This window comes from Oryzias melastigma, linkage group LG23 (assembly GCF_002922805.2).
Source record: "Oryzias melastigma strain HK-1 linkage group LG23, ASM292280v2, whole genome shotgun sequence".
NCBI lineage: Eukaryota > Metazoa > Chordata > Actinopteri > Beloniformes > Adrianichthyidae > Oryzias > Oryzias melastigma.
This window is the reverse complement of record NC_050534.1, coordinates 6,212,194-6,227,898: the sequence shown is the minus strand read 5'-3', so window position 1 is coordinate 6,227,898 and position 15,705 is coordinate 6,212,194. Positions and strand designations below refer to the sequence as shown.

Below are 15,705 nucleotides of genomic sequence, written 5' to 3'. Positions count from 1 at the left end.
AATGGTTCCTCTTTGATGTTTTATTCTTGTTTGTGATGAAGATAATGTGCGGTGGAGTCAGTCATCACCCAGCAACTGCAGCTCTTCCCAGCGTGAGATCCATCAGAGGACTGTCTGGGCGAGTCTAATGGCTAACAGCAGAGTATCGAGTAAGTATAATAGGGCGGTATTTGTGGAGATAGGATTTATTGTGGCTGTGTGGGTTTTTTAAAATGATAATAAGATCTAAAAAGTGTGTAATGAATGTGGTGAGATGAATAAAGATGGAAAAATGTGAAAACTAGCAGCAAATGCATAAACACAGAATGTTTTCATTTGGTATAAAACGTTGGTGTTCATTCTATCATGGCTGCACATTTTAGGTATGCGTCAAAAATTCTGATGCAAGGTAAACCTGTTGAAAGTGCTTTATGAACGCGAGGAGGGAGGAGTCGCAGGTGTCCAGTTCTCTTTTACTGTAAATGGTCAAAACACAGGCGGCAGACGTAACACCGCATCCCAATCAGGTAAACAGCTAATAGTTGTAGCATTATCATGTGTTTGTTCTTGACAAAAAACAGTAATCATTTGCAGAAAAAAAAAGACCAAAAAATAGATTGTTTTTTCTAATAAAGCAGTGAAAATGTAGTTTTTCTCCCTCCTGCATCAACACTTCAGCTGCTTTTCTTTGAATTCTGAACCGGTTCCTATTCTGCTCCCAGATGTGCCTGTAGCCTGCAGTTCTCAGGTTAAAGTGTCGTGTAATGGCTCGGCTCTGTAGGTTTCCCTCTGAGACCGGGATCCAACACTTATGCCAGCGCTTATATAAGGCTATTGATTTGAGGGAAGGAGAAGCAAGACAGAGGAGATCGAAGGGTAATATAATTTTTAAAAAGTTCCTAGAATCAATTCAATAAAATTCAAAAAGCCACAAGGCGTTAAAATGCTACAGAGGAACAACAAAGTGATAGTGGCAGAGTTTAAATAAACTTTAAAATAATTCAAAGACACTGATCTGGATGTGATGGTGACTAACAAAAAGCTTAGATAACACAAGTTCTATCTCAAAATACATTCATTTTCCGTAATTATCTATTTCTGTCTGTAGTTGGAGGAACTTTAAGCACTACAATTATGAGATTATACATCTTCAAAATGTTATGTTTTAGAATAGTTCGCAATTTTGTGTACTTTAATCTTAATCTTTTTTAATTCAACCTCTAATCTCTGAATCAGATCTTCAGTTCAGAGCTATCAGACTTCTGTTTCTTTAAGAAATGATTGCAAGCTATATGATACCATTATGGTAGGAACAATAGTAGCTGTACAGTTCAACTGTGAAACACTGGGTGTGTCTGTAGCCCATAACTATAGTAAATTTAAACTAAACCCAACTCTAAGCCATTGAAACCATCTTAGTGGCGAGAGATGAATTAGATACTTAATGTCTTCTGGGTACTTAAAGTATTTTTTTTAAATAATTACTGTTCCTTTTTTTAAAATACTATAATAAATTAAGTCCTAAACTATTCTCCTTGTGATGCATATTTTTGTCTTTTCATAAAAGTGGCCGCCCTTAAATGGTATGTTGGTCAACTGGTTAGGTTGCATACCAAAAACATGGCGATGGCAGGGGTGTGGACGGCGTTGTCTTTGATCACAGACTTTTGGAGGAAAAATGGGGCAAAAACCAACATATGTCAAGAAGTTACGTGACCAAGACGGAAACAGCACCCCCATTGGCAATCAAGAGAAGATTAAATCTGATCTACAGAACCTTGTCAAAATATTCTCTCCTCTAAAGATTGCCTTCAAGCTATGCTCAAACCGCAGTATGTGTTCAAGGGACCTCTTCCAATGAGAAGATTATGTGTATGAGTGCTTATGTGTGTTTTGGACATCCACGTTCAAAAGTCTCATATTCATGCATTGCTTTGCAAGTTTCTACGACTGTTTCTACGATAGTTTTTAAGACCATTTCTACAACCATTTCTACAACATTATTGAAGACCGTTTCTAAAGTTGTTTCTAAGACTGTTTTCAAGACCATTTCTAAGACTGTTTCTACAACCGTATCAAGGACCGTTTCTAAGATCGTTTCTAAGACCGTTTCTAAGACTGTTTTTAAGACCGTTTCTACAACCTTTTCGAAGACCGTATTTAAGGCTGTTTCTATGACTGTTTTTAAGACTGTTTCTAAGACCTTTTCTACAACCTTTTCGAAGACCATATATAAGACCGTTTCTAAGACCACTTCTGGAACCTTTTCTAAGACTGTTTCTACGACCGTATATATGACTGATTCTACGACCATATTTAAGACCGTTTCTACGACCACTTCTGGAACCTTTTCTAAGACTGTTTCTACGACCGTATTTATGACTGTTTCTACAACCATATTGAAGACCGTTTCTACGACCATCTAAGACAGTTTCTACGACCGTTTCTGGGCTTTACGTACAAAAAGCATTGAAGGCTTATTGAAAGTTAAACTAGGTCTAACTTTGACCAATCAGGGAATTAGATTTGGTAGTGACGTTTGGATGGCGATGCTCTAGTATCGGGTAGTGACAGTTCAGTGTGAACACCAGAGGCTAAACGCACGTTCAAGAATCCACGTTTAGAGTGTTCAAGAAGGTCCTTCACATGCCTGGTGTAACAATAAACTCACATATGGTAACAGTTCCCCTGTTTGACATCTTTCACATCTACTTGAAATGTTGATACTCATAATAACTGTCAATGGTTTCTCCTGCCAGTTAGAATTCACAGTTTTTCCTTGTGAACTTACTTAACCTTACTTAAACTTACTTAACCCTCGTCGTTGGTTTCTCCTTCGTATTGGGCATTTTATAAGCCCAACAACTGTTTGACATCAATGAACTTTATGGGAATGAATGACAGCAATAACTAGTACATGTTAGTAATCTAAATTGGGCCAACAAATCAATATCTGTATCGGAACAAGAATGAAGATGATGTCACACGGAAGACCAACGTAAAGGAGGAACAGCGGCTCAACGCTGCATGAGTGAACTGTGCTGTCTGATGATGCCGAGATTAGGAGTCAGATTAAAGGGAAACGGCGATAGTTGTGTATCATTTTTTCCTCTCTTCATTTTATTGCAGCTTCAGCAATAAAACATCCACGTGTTTAAGAATCTGCAGCATTGACAGGACGGTTTGTGAACCATTGACCCATGTAATGGTGTCACTTATCAGTTTTCAACTAATCTTTTGTAAATAAGAGCCACAACTGCACATGTCTTTGAACAACAAGCTTGTCGAATAAGTAGGGAGCAACTATTGGTAATTAAACGCAGGTAATTACTGCCTGCAAGCACATTGTTGTTTCTAATTACTGTTGCTATAATTGCTGCTCCTGAAGAGAAAAAAAAACACGCAGGGTGAGCATTTTCAATATCTAAATGGCAAAAAGGTAGTTTATGAAACCTGGTATTTGTGACAATGATGAACACAGCAATTGTCAGATTACTGCCATGTCGCCATAATGAGGCTAATGGACAGTAGAGACAAGGGAAGGCTTACACAAACGGAAAGGAAAGGTGCGAAGAGACAGAAAGCAGCATGGAAACGACAGACAAAGAAGAAAAAAAAAAGGAGCACTCACGTGTTTTGACAGGTTGGCACTCTTCGAGTCGACATCATACCTGCACAAATGAAGAAAGTGCATTAGCGAGAGGTGGAGAGAGGCAGGGTGTCAGCTGGGAACACAACAGATTACACTCAGGGTGAATCAGCAACAGTTTCCCGGTGAAGATCTCCCAGGAGAGCTCAGTTATTCCACCTTCTTGCACAGCAGGCTTACAGGCATTCTCCATTTAAGTGACACTTAATGGACTAATTGGATGTCACACATACGATTGGGATGCGGGACTTTGTTAGGACGGACACAGCAAAGAGTGTGTTAGTCATTTAATACATCCTTTTTGTGTTTGTTTATTTTTAGCAGAGTGCTGTCCACTTCATCCCACCGTTTGATAAGAGGCGGTTAAATTACACCTAATTTCCAAAGAGCCATTTCAGCACAAATAGCCTTAATGCCTTTGAAGAATGAGAACTCTTTGGAGAAACCATTCATTCAGCTATCTGGGATCATTTTGCAGCTCATGTCGTTTCACCAAATTCTAAAAATGGATTACTCCACAATGGGCGGACCTTAGAGAAATGATCCTGATAATGTACTCTCAGAGTGCAGGGCTTCTTCAGCGTTGGATGGGCATGGTAGGTTAGACTGCACACAGCACTTAGAGGCACTTCATCTCTATTTTTTATACACATATCTTTGTAATAAACTTGAGGAGGGAAACAGAGTTGCATCTCAGTCTATGCTCCTGATGATGATGAGAGGAGATGGGGAAATGAAAAATGGGGAGTACATTTGTTTCTTTATAATATGCAAATGATTACAATGAGCAATGCAAAGAGATTCCACTGTAGTGCTGTAATGTCGTAATGCTCAATTCCAACGAGCAACACTGTCAAGAGACATTTCATTTAGAATTAGTTGAATTGTAAACAAGTATTTTCTATTTGTTAAAAACAATCTATATTAGCCAGTCTTATGGAGTCTAAAGCAATAACAGACATTTTGTCTTGATAGAAGAAGAAAGTCCAAAAAATGGTTTCCTCATATATTAAAGGGTAATAAAACAGGACAGTTGGAGGCTGACTCAACTCAGCCTAGAATTGAAAAAAAGGCAAAAAGGGGGGCGGGGTTTGGGGAAGCGGGATGTGCGGGGGAGGGGAGGTCTGGATCTGTGATTGATAGTTTTATACTTTTTATTATTGTCTTAATGAAAATAAGAAAAAAAAGGTGCTAGATGTAGAGAAGGAAGATGGTCAGTCGGAAGTCCCATCCTCCACCCCTCCCCAAGCGGGGTGCCACAGAGCACCCCGACCCCAGCCCCCCAAGTCTGCATAGCTGACCCAATAATACAAGGTAATGCACCTATGGTCCAATATAGAATGTGCTTGATGAATCAATGCATCCAAAATGAAGGTCAATCCCTCTCAAATAATGATGAACTGAAATGTTTCCTAAAAAAAAATAATATGACGATGAAAATGAAAAAAAACAAAATTATGACACCCTGTTTATATTTCCAAAGATATTTTTCTTGTAATTAATATATACAGCAAGAGTCTGTTTGTGTCTAGTTTTATCAAAAGTATTTACTTTAACAAGATCAGGTCTCCCGACATTGATTTGCTTAGACTATAATATCTCTATGTGCCGATATAAGCACTGAGCTAAAAGCATCTGCTGTGATAAATCTTTATTAAACCCAGACTGATGCAAAGATTTTGGCATCAGAACCAGATTGTCTATTGGAGTTGGCATAAGAGAAGCTGACCAAACATACATTAAATCGGTTCGGTTTGGCTTTCACTTTGCACCTCAGGGAATAAATAGACCAAACTGCCACGGCGTCACACTGTTACAACAGAATTTATTTTGAAAGTGGTATTGCCTAAAGGAAACTCAAGATAAAGATATATTTTCAATGATGAATAGATGGATGGATAGATGGATGGATGACAACAATCACTAGATTTGTGTGCAGATAAACACCACAGCCTTACTCACTAAATCAATTTCAGCCACCAGCCTCCTTGTTTGCTGTTCTACTTGAATGCTTGCTTAACTGTCCTTTACAAACAAGCTTCTCGTAAAACATCCATCAAAGCTCGCTATGGTTTAGGTTTACCTTTCTGGAACTCGCTTTTTAAAAAGGGACATCGAAGGTTTTTTTCCCACCATTGGGGTGGTATATGATAATATTTGAATACAATTTTTTTTGGCCCATGGTTGTTTAGTACCATTTTAGCCTTTATGCATCTAGTATACTGACATTTTTACTAATAATCAGCTACTTTTCATATACAGTGAGCCAAGTAAGTATTTAAACACCTGGTGAATTTGCAAGTTTTCCAATTTAGAAATCATGGAGAGGTCTGAGATTTTCAACTTAGGTCCATGTCCACTGTAAGAGACGTAATCTATTCGCTAGAATTCTGACCCTCAAAGACCTGTTAGTCCACCACTTCTACGAAGTATATAATTATAAATTAGAAGCACCAAGACCAAAGAGCTGTCCAAAGACACCAGAGAAAAAAACTGTTGACCTCCACAAGGCTGGAAAAGATTTTGGGGCAATTGCTAAACAGCTTGGTGAAAAAAGATCCACTGAGCAATTATTAGAAAATGGAAGTAGCTAAACATGACTGTCAATCTCCCTTGGACTGTGGCTCCATGCAAGATCTCACATCATGGGGTGTCAATGATCCTAAGAAAGGTGAGGACTCAACCCAGAACTACACGGTAAAAGCTGGTCAATGACCTAAAAAGAGCTGAAACAACCATTTCCATGGTTACTGTTGGTAGATGTCATGGTTTGAAATCATGCATGGCTTGGAATGTTCTCCTACTTAAACCAGTACATGTCCAGGCCCGTCTTAAGTTTGACCATTTAGATGATCCAGAGGAATCATGGGAGAAAGTCATGTGGTAAGATGAGACCAAAGCAGAACTTTTGGTCTCAATTCCACCTGCCATGTTTGGAATAAGAGGAATGGCACCATCCCAAGAACACCATCACGACTTTCAAACATGGGGCTGGTAGCATCATGGTATGGGGCTGTTTCTCTGCACATGGGACAGGAAGACCTTGGCCATATATTGCTAGATTTAAGATCTTCCTTCAGTTAAGAGCATTGAAGATGAGTTGGGCCTTCCAACATGACAATGACCCGAACGAAGCACACGGCCAGGAGAACCAAGGTTCTGGAGTGGGCTAGCTAGGCTCCAGATCTAAATCCAATAGAAAATCTTTGGAGGAGGTCAAACTCTGTTCCTGCCAGTGTGTGCAAACCTGGTGAAAAACACAGGAAATGATTGACCTGTGTAATAGCAAACAAAGGCTCCTGTACCAAATATTAAAATTGAATTCTTAAGGTCTTCAAATACATATGTGCAGCAGTAGCATGTAAATATATCATTTAAATATTCATTCAATATGATTTCCAGATTTTCTCTTAAAATTATGTCTTTCAATGTGGACATGCACCAAAGATGAAAATTTCCAACCCCAGCATGATTTCTAAGTGGGAGAACTTGCCAAATAACAGGGTGTTATTTGCTTCACTGTATCTATGGATTCAGCCTTGATATAGAATCACTTGTCTTGTTTTAGTACACTAGGCACAGCTTGAGGCTCTGCCTCTTTCCTAAAGACACTTACACACCAACAGGGATCATGTTCAATAATCAGAGGTTGGTGAGAGAGTGAGTTGTTTCCATGACACTATCTCCAAGCATACTCCCAGTAGTGCTAATCCTTTTGATTTAGAGCGTAAGTCACTTACAAAGTACAAAACTGGTGTTTTTTTGACATTTTACTTCTTTTTTTAGATATGCCACACGTCTGACAATATTCTCAATTTATTTGCTTTTTCAAAAAATCCAATAACTTTTAGAGTCCCTTTCAAGTGTGAGAAGATAAACATGTCATGGGTAAGATGGTAACATGCTTTACTGGAGCATACATGGTAGGTATAAAAGGATACAAAGTAGGTGTTCATTAAAGAAAAAATGCATTACTGTATATGTTTCCAATGCATACTAAAACCCTTGATACTATTGCTGTTTTACAGTATAACATGTACACATCAACTCTGGATTTAGACTTTGATTTCTTAGGAGTTCACCATGTGACTTTTTGATTTATCACTTGTTCCTAAGATAGCAACCAGAGTCAAAATAGTCACTGATGCACTGGGGCATGAGTGCAAGAATGCACCATCAATCAATGACATTTGTACAAAAAACCAAGAAACTATTGGGATATGACTATCAGCCTAAATTGACTCGATCCTAATTTTCCAATTATAAAATAAAGTCAAAATTGAGGAGAGGTCTTAAATACCAAAGCATAATGTTTTATATTTCTTTAACTTAATAAAATATGCACAACTTTCCTGAATAGAAACTGTACAGCCTTGAACTCAACCTCTTTAATTTTTACTGTATTTGTAAGATGCACAGACCGATACAAACTCAAGACTTCCCCTTTGTAAGCTCTCTGCTTTCAAGATGTACTTATCCGAATTGCTTCTCTACCCCTCTGGATCCTCCCTAATGCTCCAATTAAAGGGGCATTTGAAGCTGTAGTGATGTCAACATTTTTCTTTTGTTTTTGGAGGATTAGTAGGGACTGAGGACTGGCTATCCCTAAGCTGGTAGGGTGATCCGCATTGCGCTTGTGGCATGGAGGAGAAGTGCATTTCGTCTCGTGGGTGTGGTCTAAAGCACAGAACTTTATATTCAAATGAAAGTATTTTATTAATCAATACCATATTTAAATTTTTGTTTTTGCATGACTTTCTAAAGTTATAAAACCAATGTTATGTATTTTCCCAGCGATGGCAGCTATACGCTAATGTAGATGACCCGCAACTATTGATGACATCATCAAGCGGTGGTGACGTCATAATTTAAAGACACTATTTTTCCGTATCTCTACGCTTGGAAGGATAAATGTAGGGAAGCAATTCTTATTTAGCTTTAGTTCCCGATTTAATTGCACAGGGCTCTAGACTAATGTTTCGCATTGGTGTGCATAGCTTTTTTTCTCAGGTGTACCAGCACAAAAGTTAGGTTCACCCACATTTTTACTGCAGTGCATTTACCACCAGTTTTAGAGGGTCACTTCTTGTTCTTAACCTGCTGTCCATTTGCTGCTGCCCGCCGCTGAAGGGGAGAGGGGACACTCTGGCAGAGCATGAAATGTGTTCTTCAGATGCATTAAGCTATTTCAGTGTTTCAACTCAAAATTATTACAGAACAAGTCCCAAATGCGCTATTGGCAGTGATCATCCTCCCATAGTCTTTACCATAAATGAGGGTTTTAGTGTATATGAGCAGAGAAACTGGTAGAGCTTGTCTATTGGACATGTATACATCATCCTCCAAAGCTTCCTAATAGTTTACTTATTTATCTAAAAAGTGAATGTTAATTAAATCATTGATTTCACAATGATTTCTCTTTTTTAAAGTCAAATTCTTTTTCCCCCTCTTTCACTTCTTCTTCCCTCACTCTCTATTCTGACTGGTAGGTTTGTGGGTCTGTTAACATCCCGTTATTCCCGGCTACGGTGGCTGTTTTGGTCCAGTCATTCAGCTTTGAGAATGGAGGCTATTCAGAGTGAAGAAACTCAGAGCAAACTGAACCTCAGTCCAATTGGAAATGGACCAAGACCACCTCAAATAATTGGTCTTAGAGGGGTTTCTTGCCCAGGGCCAGTATCTGCTTGGGTTTTTTTAACGACTGAATACACCCTAAATTGTAAATTAAAACAAACAGCTGTGATTTATTTAATTACAATAAAATAGGGAACGTAGTTTATCCCATCAAACTACATTTTCAAGACCCTTGGGCTGCATTCCCCCTTTTTATTTTCTCTTTGTGGTGTCAAAAACAGAAATGTCACAAAATGCAATTTAACAGTTCAGCACACTGGGTTTTATATCAATAAAAGCTGTCCATCTTTCTCATCTGAACCCATTTTTATTTTTGTAAAAAGTAAAAAAAAGTTAACTTAAGGGGAAAAAACTGGTTTGTTCAGAAAATATATGAACCCACTGTCCATTTATGGAGTATTTGTCATCAAGCTGACATTAAAATGTGTGAAATAAATAGTATCTGAATTTTATTGCCTTAATTTCAAGAACCACATTTACAGAACACAGTAGCTGTGTTTACAGTACCACTGAAAGCCTTAAGGCGTACAGCTGTTTGGTATCTTACAATGACCACCAATTTTGCAAGGCAATCTGCACCTTACAACAATCAGTGTGCTGTAAAAATAGAAACACAATGGATTGCTTGCTCTGCGGTACACCTGGCTGCCTCTGGACCGCCCCTGGACTGCACTGCAGGGCTTTCAGGGGGCCTTCTCTGACTGATTATAATGGTTTCTAACTGAAGCGCCACAAAGGCGTTCAGAGAGACAAATTCTTTAACAACGGATTGGGCCAATACATTCCTAATAAAAAAATGGTCGATCTTTCTCATTATCTGATGAAATTTACAAGACATAAAACCTGGAAGCAGCGAGAAAAAGAAAATCCTCTCATCAAGAGGTAGCATTCCATCTTAATAAGCAACAAATCCCAAATAACCTATATGCAAAACATGCCTGGGATACATGAAAAATCTTGATGGGGTCCAATTGCACAAAATTTCTATTCCAAATTGTATCTTCTTCATGCTCAAAATGTGCTAGTTTGCATGCAAATATATTCAGCAACACCTCAAATCCTTGTATATTAGCTTGGATTTGCTCTTGCTTTTGATCATTTATATCAGCGCTGCTCAGTCCTGGTACTCGAGATCTACTACCTCGCCTGTTTTCAAGCGCTCACTTTCCCTCTTGCTGCTGATTAGCTGAGTCAGGTGTTTCCACGTTCTAATTGACAAGTAATCAGTGAAAAGAACTACAGGGAGAGCAGGAAACAGGCAGGGTCTTGACGACCAGAATTGAGGAGTTCTGATCTATGTGGTCAGAGTAGTGCTGCTACAAACGATTATATCAGTTGTCGACTAATCACTGATTATTTTTTCCGATTAGTCGACTAATTGGGTCACAAAGTGGATGTTAAATACACATCTTAACCATCATTAGCTGTAAACTAACTATAAACTAGATGTATTCACACTAATGGTAGTGACGACAGCTTAAATGCCAAATTACCCTAAAAAAAGCCTACGCTAGCCAAAACAGCTAATATGTAGCTCAAATATTAGCTAAACTCCAAAATAGTCTAAAAAAATAAAAAAGCCTAAATTAGCCAAAGTAGCTAGCATGCAGCTGAAATATTAGCTAAACTCTAAATTTGTCTAAAATCTAAAAATAAAGCTTAAGTTAGCCAAAGAGCTAGCATGTAACTGAAATATTAGCTAAACTCCCAAATAGAATAAAAAACAAAACAAAAAAGCCTAAATTAGCCAAAATAGCTAGCATGTTGCTGACATATTAGCTTAACTCCAAGTTAGCCTAAAAAAGATCTTAATGCCAAAATAGTCCAAAAACTACGAAAATGACATTATAACTTTCAACTTCACTACACTCTGACTCCATATAATATAAAGTAACGACTAATCGACTATTAAATTATTCGTCGACTATTTTAATAGTTGACTAGCCGACTAATCATGGCATTCCTAGGTCAGAGCATTTAGAAATGCAATGCAAAATGCAAAAATGTCGGCAGGATAAAAAAAAGACTTGGATAAAGAAAACATGATGGAAGTTTGACTAAGTCTGGATAGTAGGAACCTGGAACAGCTTTATATATTTGTCTCTGTTGGGCCCAACACTCTTCAGGTTTTTGACGTGTTGGCTGTTACCATTAAAACAGGGGTCCCCAACCTCCGTGCAGTGAACCAGCAGTGGTCCGAGGGTCGCTCGGTACTGGGTCGCAGATAGAGAAAAAAATGCATACGCTAATAAAGACTCCCCAACCCTCGGGGCGCCAACCGGTACCGGTCCTGTGTCCGTTACCGCGTCCAGTACCTCGTTCCAAGGTTTAGGGACCCTTGACTTAATTGGAACAGCCAGCACATAAAAAAACTATGAGTTGGGGACACCAAAAACATCAAAAAGTGATGTAGAGGGGGCCCGGACCATACGTCCATATAAGACGAGTTGGGAGTGAGAATGTGTATCACACAAGGCCTCTTCCTATTGTAGGTAGCAGACATGTACACTGGGTACCAAGAGTACAGTGTAAGAAGCATATGCCAAATAAAAGCACATTCAAGAACACGTGTTTAGTGCGTTCTTGAATGCACGTCACATGTCCAGTGTGAATGTAGAATAAAGACCAGCTGATAAAGATTTCTCATGACCATAAGCATGCAAAGAAGAGTGTGAGAAATTTCATTCAGAACTTAGGTGTTTTGTGGATGGAACATAGAGGTGGTCTAGGTGCATCACATATGATGCTGAAGCTTTTATGTTTGTTTAGACGAGTCCAGAGCTCTGCAGACTGTCAGGATTATGAGTGAAAGGTAGCTTTTCTAAAGAGTTATGAGCAGGTGCCTGAAACCTATTGTCAACGTTTTCAAAGCTGGTGATCTGACACATGTTGAGGTTGTTAAATCTCCTCGGAGCAGATAAAGTACCGTCTGTGGTATTGAGCAAATATGAACCATAAATATATGTGTATGTTAGTTGTCTATTATCTCGTTTTTCTACCCCCACCATCAGAGTGCTCCCCCTTCCCCCTCTAGTCCTGCAGCTGCATAACGCTCCATGAAGAGACAAACATGGGCGGGACATTTACGCCCACAGACGGTCACTGTGTATTGTCTAAAGATGGAATGTGATTGGGTCTTTTTTTTCACATGAGCACTATGAAAGCCCTGTGTGACAGATAGTGCAAACTCATGTGAATATCACTTTTTTCAGTACATTTAATGTATTGGCCCAACATAATCAAGATAATGTTTGTTTTAGCTGTATCAGTATGTGGCAAGGAATAAGACTGAGAGTTACAGGTATTGTGAATGCGCTAATGCAGCTAGCGTGGCTAACATGGAGCATGCTACAAGCTATGTAGAGTTACTTACAAACTTATTGCTGACCATTGTAAAAAGTTAACCAAAAAAATAGGTACAGTAGAGTATTGTGATTATATCACATAACTTTATGGAGAGAAAATAGACTCACTCAGATTTGTGGGTGCATAATTCAGAGAAAACTCTGATGACCCAGCATTCTAGGAGTACTTGAACGCATCACTCACGGACGAATCAGTGAGACGTGAACTAAGTCTCACTATAGATCTGTGTGTAATTGAGGTTTCATGTGTGGGTAAGAGGTGATTTGTGTGTAATTTTTAAAGATTTGCATGTGTAATTAGTTTCAAGCTGTCGTAATTTTAATTTTTGCGTGTGTAAATTGTGTTTTTTTTTATTTTGTAATTTTTTTTACTTATTTACAAATCAAGAAATGACGCACCCACAAATCAGAGTGAGCCTATTTTCTCTCCATATAACTTAACCCTTTAACACCAGAGCCGTCAAAACCACAGGAAATAACACAAGCTTTTGGAACAACCGTAACTCAGATATCCAATTAACATAATTCCAACAGATTCTAAAGCTGAATTTTGCGTCGGAATCAGTTGGTCTAACGGGGCAATATTAAACCATTTAATCTGGCCCGCCACACTGGAATACTATTGATAAACCATATTAATGTTTTATATTTCCTGTGATTTTGGTGTCCTCCCTTTAGATGGTGCACAACAAATGAACTGACTTGTGCAGAAAGCTGTTTTACATTCATGTTGTGTGTTGTTTTGTCACGTTCATGTGTGTTTCTCTAGGTCTGTGTGTTTTTTCCCTGAACGATGTCCAGTTGGTATTAAAATAGTAACAAAAACAATTTTTTTAAAAATTAAGAAAGCCTGATTTTTTTATGTTCAGATTCCATTTTGTTTCTTTCTCATGTGAGGTCGCTTGCCAAAATCCTTTAAGCTCCTGATGTAGCCCATAAGTTAAGCTTTAGAACCCTTTATGGCCCACAAACCAAAATGTTTGTCCACCCCTGACCTAGACACTATATTAATTTCGTAAAAACCTTACCAGTTAATTGTTGCATATAAGCGCAAAGCTACTTTTGCTGCTTCAGAATCTATTAGAATTTGGTTAATTGCATTAACAGCAAATTATTATGATATAATAATTATTATAATACTATTATAATAGCATATTAGCTGTCCTTGGTATGTCCTTGTCATTGTTAAAATAAATAGCTACAACCCTAATATTTTGCCTTCCAAATAGGCAAGAGAGTGTATTTTCTTCAACAGAATTTATAGAATTTAATAAAGGTTCTGATAAAGACAAGACATTTTAATGGCTCTGTTAGAGATCAATCCAAAATTTAAAAAAGTATCAGTTTTGTAAACAACAATGTCTTGCTGAGGGAATATAAAAAACGATGACTGTTACTTACAAGTCAAGTCTGAGGTTCTGACGCTCTTCAAAGAAGTAGTCCAGAATGAATTTCCGCACAAAGTCTGGATTGAGCGTGTTGTCGATCACTTCTGTTCTCCCAAACTAAACACACAAAGCAGAAAAGAGGCCAATGAGAAAGAAAAAACACAGTAAACTGTTTTTTTTTTTTTTTACCACCAGGTTTTGGCTTTTTAAACAGTGGATAGTAAAAATCTTTTGATGCTTTGAAAGTCCCAAATCTTTCATCTACGTATTGATCTCTTTGCAAATTGCCGTCCTTTCTGTGTGTATTGAACACACAAAGGAACAGCTTTCACAGGCGCCATGTGAAGCGATGGTGACTCATGTAAATCTGTAACCACCTGGAGTCTTTCCCTCCGGAGACACATCAGGGGAGACGCTGGTTACAGAAGATTATGTTCGGCTCTGAGGGAACGAATGCGGAGCTGCTTAAGCGTTGAGTCAATGGGGGGCAGGTAGGTCCCCGTTTGGCATTTAACTTAGCCTCTACGCGACGCATCCGGATGATGGGTCGACTTGGGAGGACGAATACGCTGCAATGATTGGGGCTGAGGTGTGCCCCCTCGTTATACGCATGAATATTCAAACTGGTGTACCACCAGCAGCAGTAGAGTCATTTATACTAAGAAGATATAGATATAGAAAGACTTCTTAATTAAAAACGTATTGTTTTGGTGGCACATTTGTAAAGCCAAACTCAGGGTGGAGAATACGGGAAAAAATTTAAGAAAACGAGAGATAAATAGGTGAAATGACACAATATTAACCAAGTTTCTTAAGGTTACAAATTATTTTGCAACTATTGGCGTATATGAGAACTGGACTGAGTGACTCCTCCCCCCTCGTGTTCCAAACAGGAAGTACCTACTGGCTCTAAGAAGCCAAAATCCCCATAGACTTCTATTTTGAAATAAACAGCTATTACTCAGTCATCCGATTATTTTTCAAATAACAATTCTTACCTTTTCAAACATGTTCTTATTCTTATTCTTTTTTTCCAAGACATTTTTTTATTGCAAGTTACTCAAGTTATCTATTTATATCCATAAAAGTATGCAGTCCCACGTTAAACGTTCCAAACATTTGATTGACATTTACTATGTTCAAATTTCCTCTTTACTCCCTAACTACTAAAAAACGATAAAATGTGAGACTATCTAGTGTCCTGGATTTTAAAAGCAATTGGGGCACAATGTTTACTACATCACTTATTTTTTTTCAAAATGGTAAATCTGACATCATCTATTCACAAACTAAATACCTTCAAACATTTTAGGAATCCACTTTTTTCTGATCATGAAAACTTGGATGGTTCATAAAGATATACTTTTTTTTGACAAAAACTGTTCAACGCAGTTTGGTCTATATTCACCAATCGAGTGAGCAAAGTGAGAAAAGTCTGACGTTTCAGAACAGTTCCACCAAGCCCAACGTAACTAATAAAATAAATAAATACCATAATACTAATCTTCTGTAAAATAAAAATATCAAAGTTTAAGAAGAAAAAATCGGATTCTCTTCTCTGTTTTCAACGACACTTCTTCTGCTGCTGTCAGTAGCAGATACTTATACTCAGATGCAACGCCCTCTAGTGGTTGTTAGAGGAAACAACCGCTAAAGGACAACCACTGTTCACTGGGAAAATCACAAATAT

At 38.2% G+C, this 15,705-nt stretch overlaps 1 protein-coding gene across 2 annotated transcripts in view; it reads right to left on the bottom strand.

Annotated features, from left to right (window-relative positions):
• The window catches only part of LOC112152641 (copine-8), a 118,077-nt gene that overhangs the window by 60,669 nt on the left and 41,703 nt on the right, over positions 1–15,705 (bottom strand). For both annotated transcript variants that reach the window (XM_024282343.2, XM_024282351.1), the window contains exons 4-5: positions 14,029–14,132; positions 3,611–3,650 (exon numbers count right to left, since the gene is read on the bottom strand). In XM_024282343.2, coding sequence (XP_024138111.1) covers positions 3,611–3,650; positions 14,029–14,132 — 144 coding nt within the window. The remainder of the gene's footprint in view (positions 1–3,610; positions 3,651–14,028; positions 14,133–15,705) is intronic.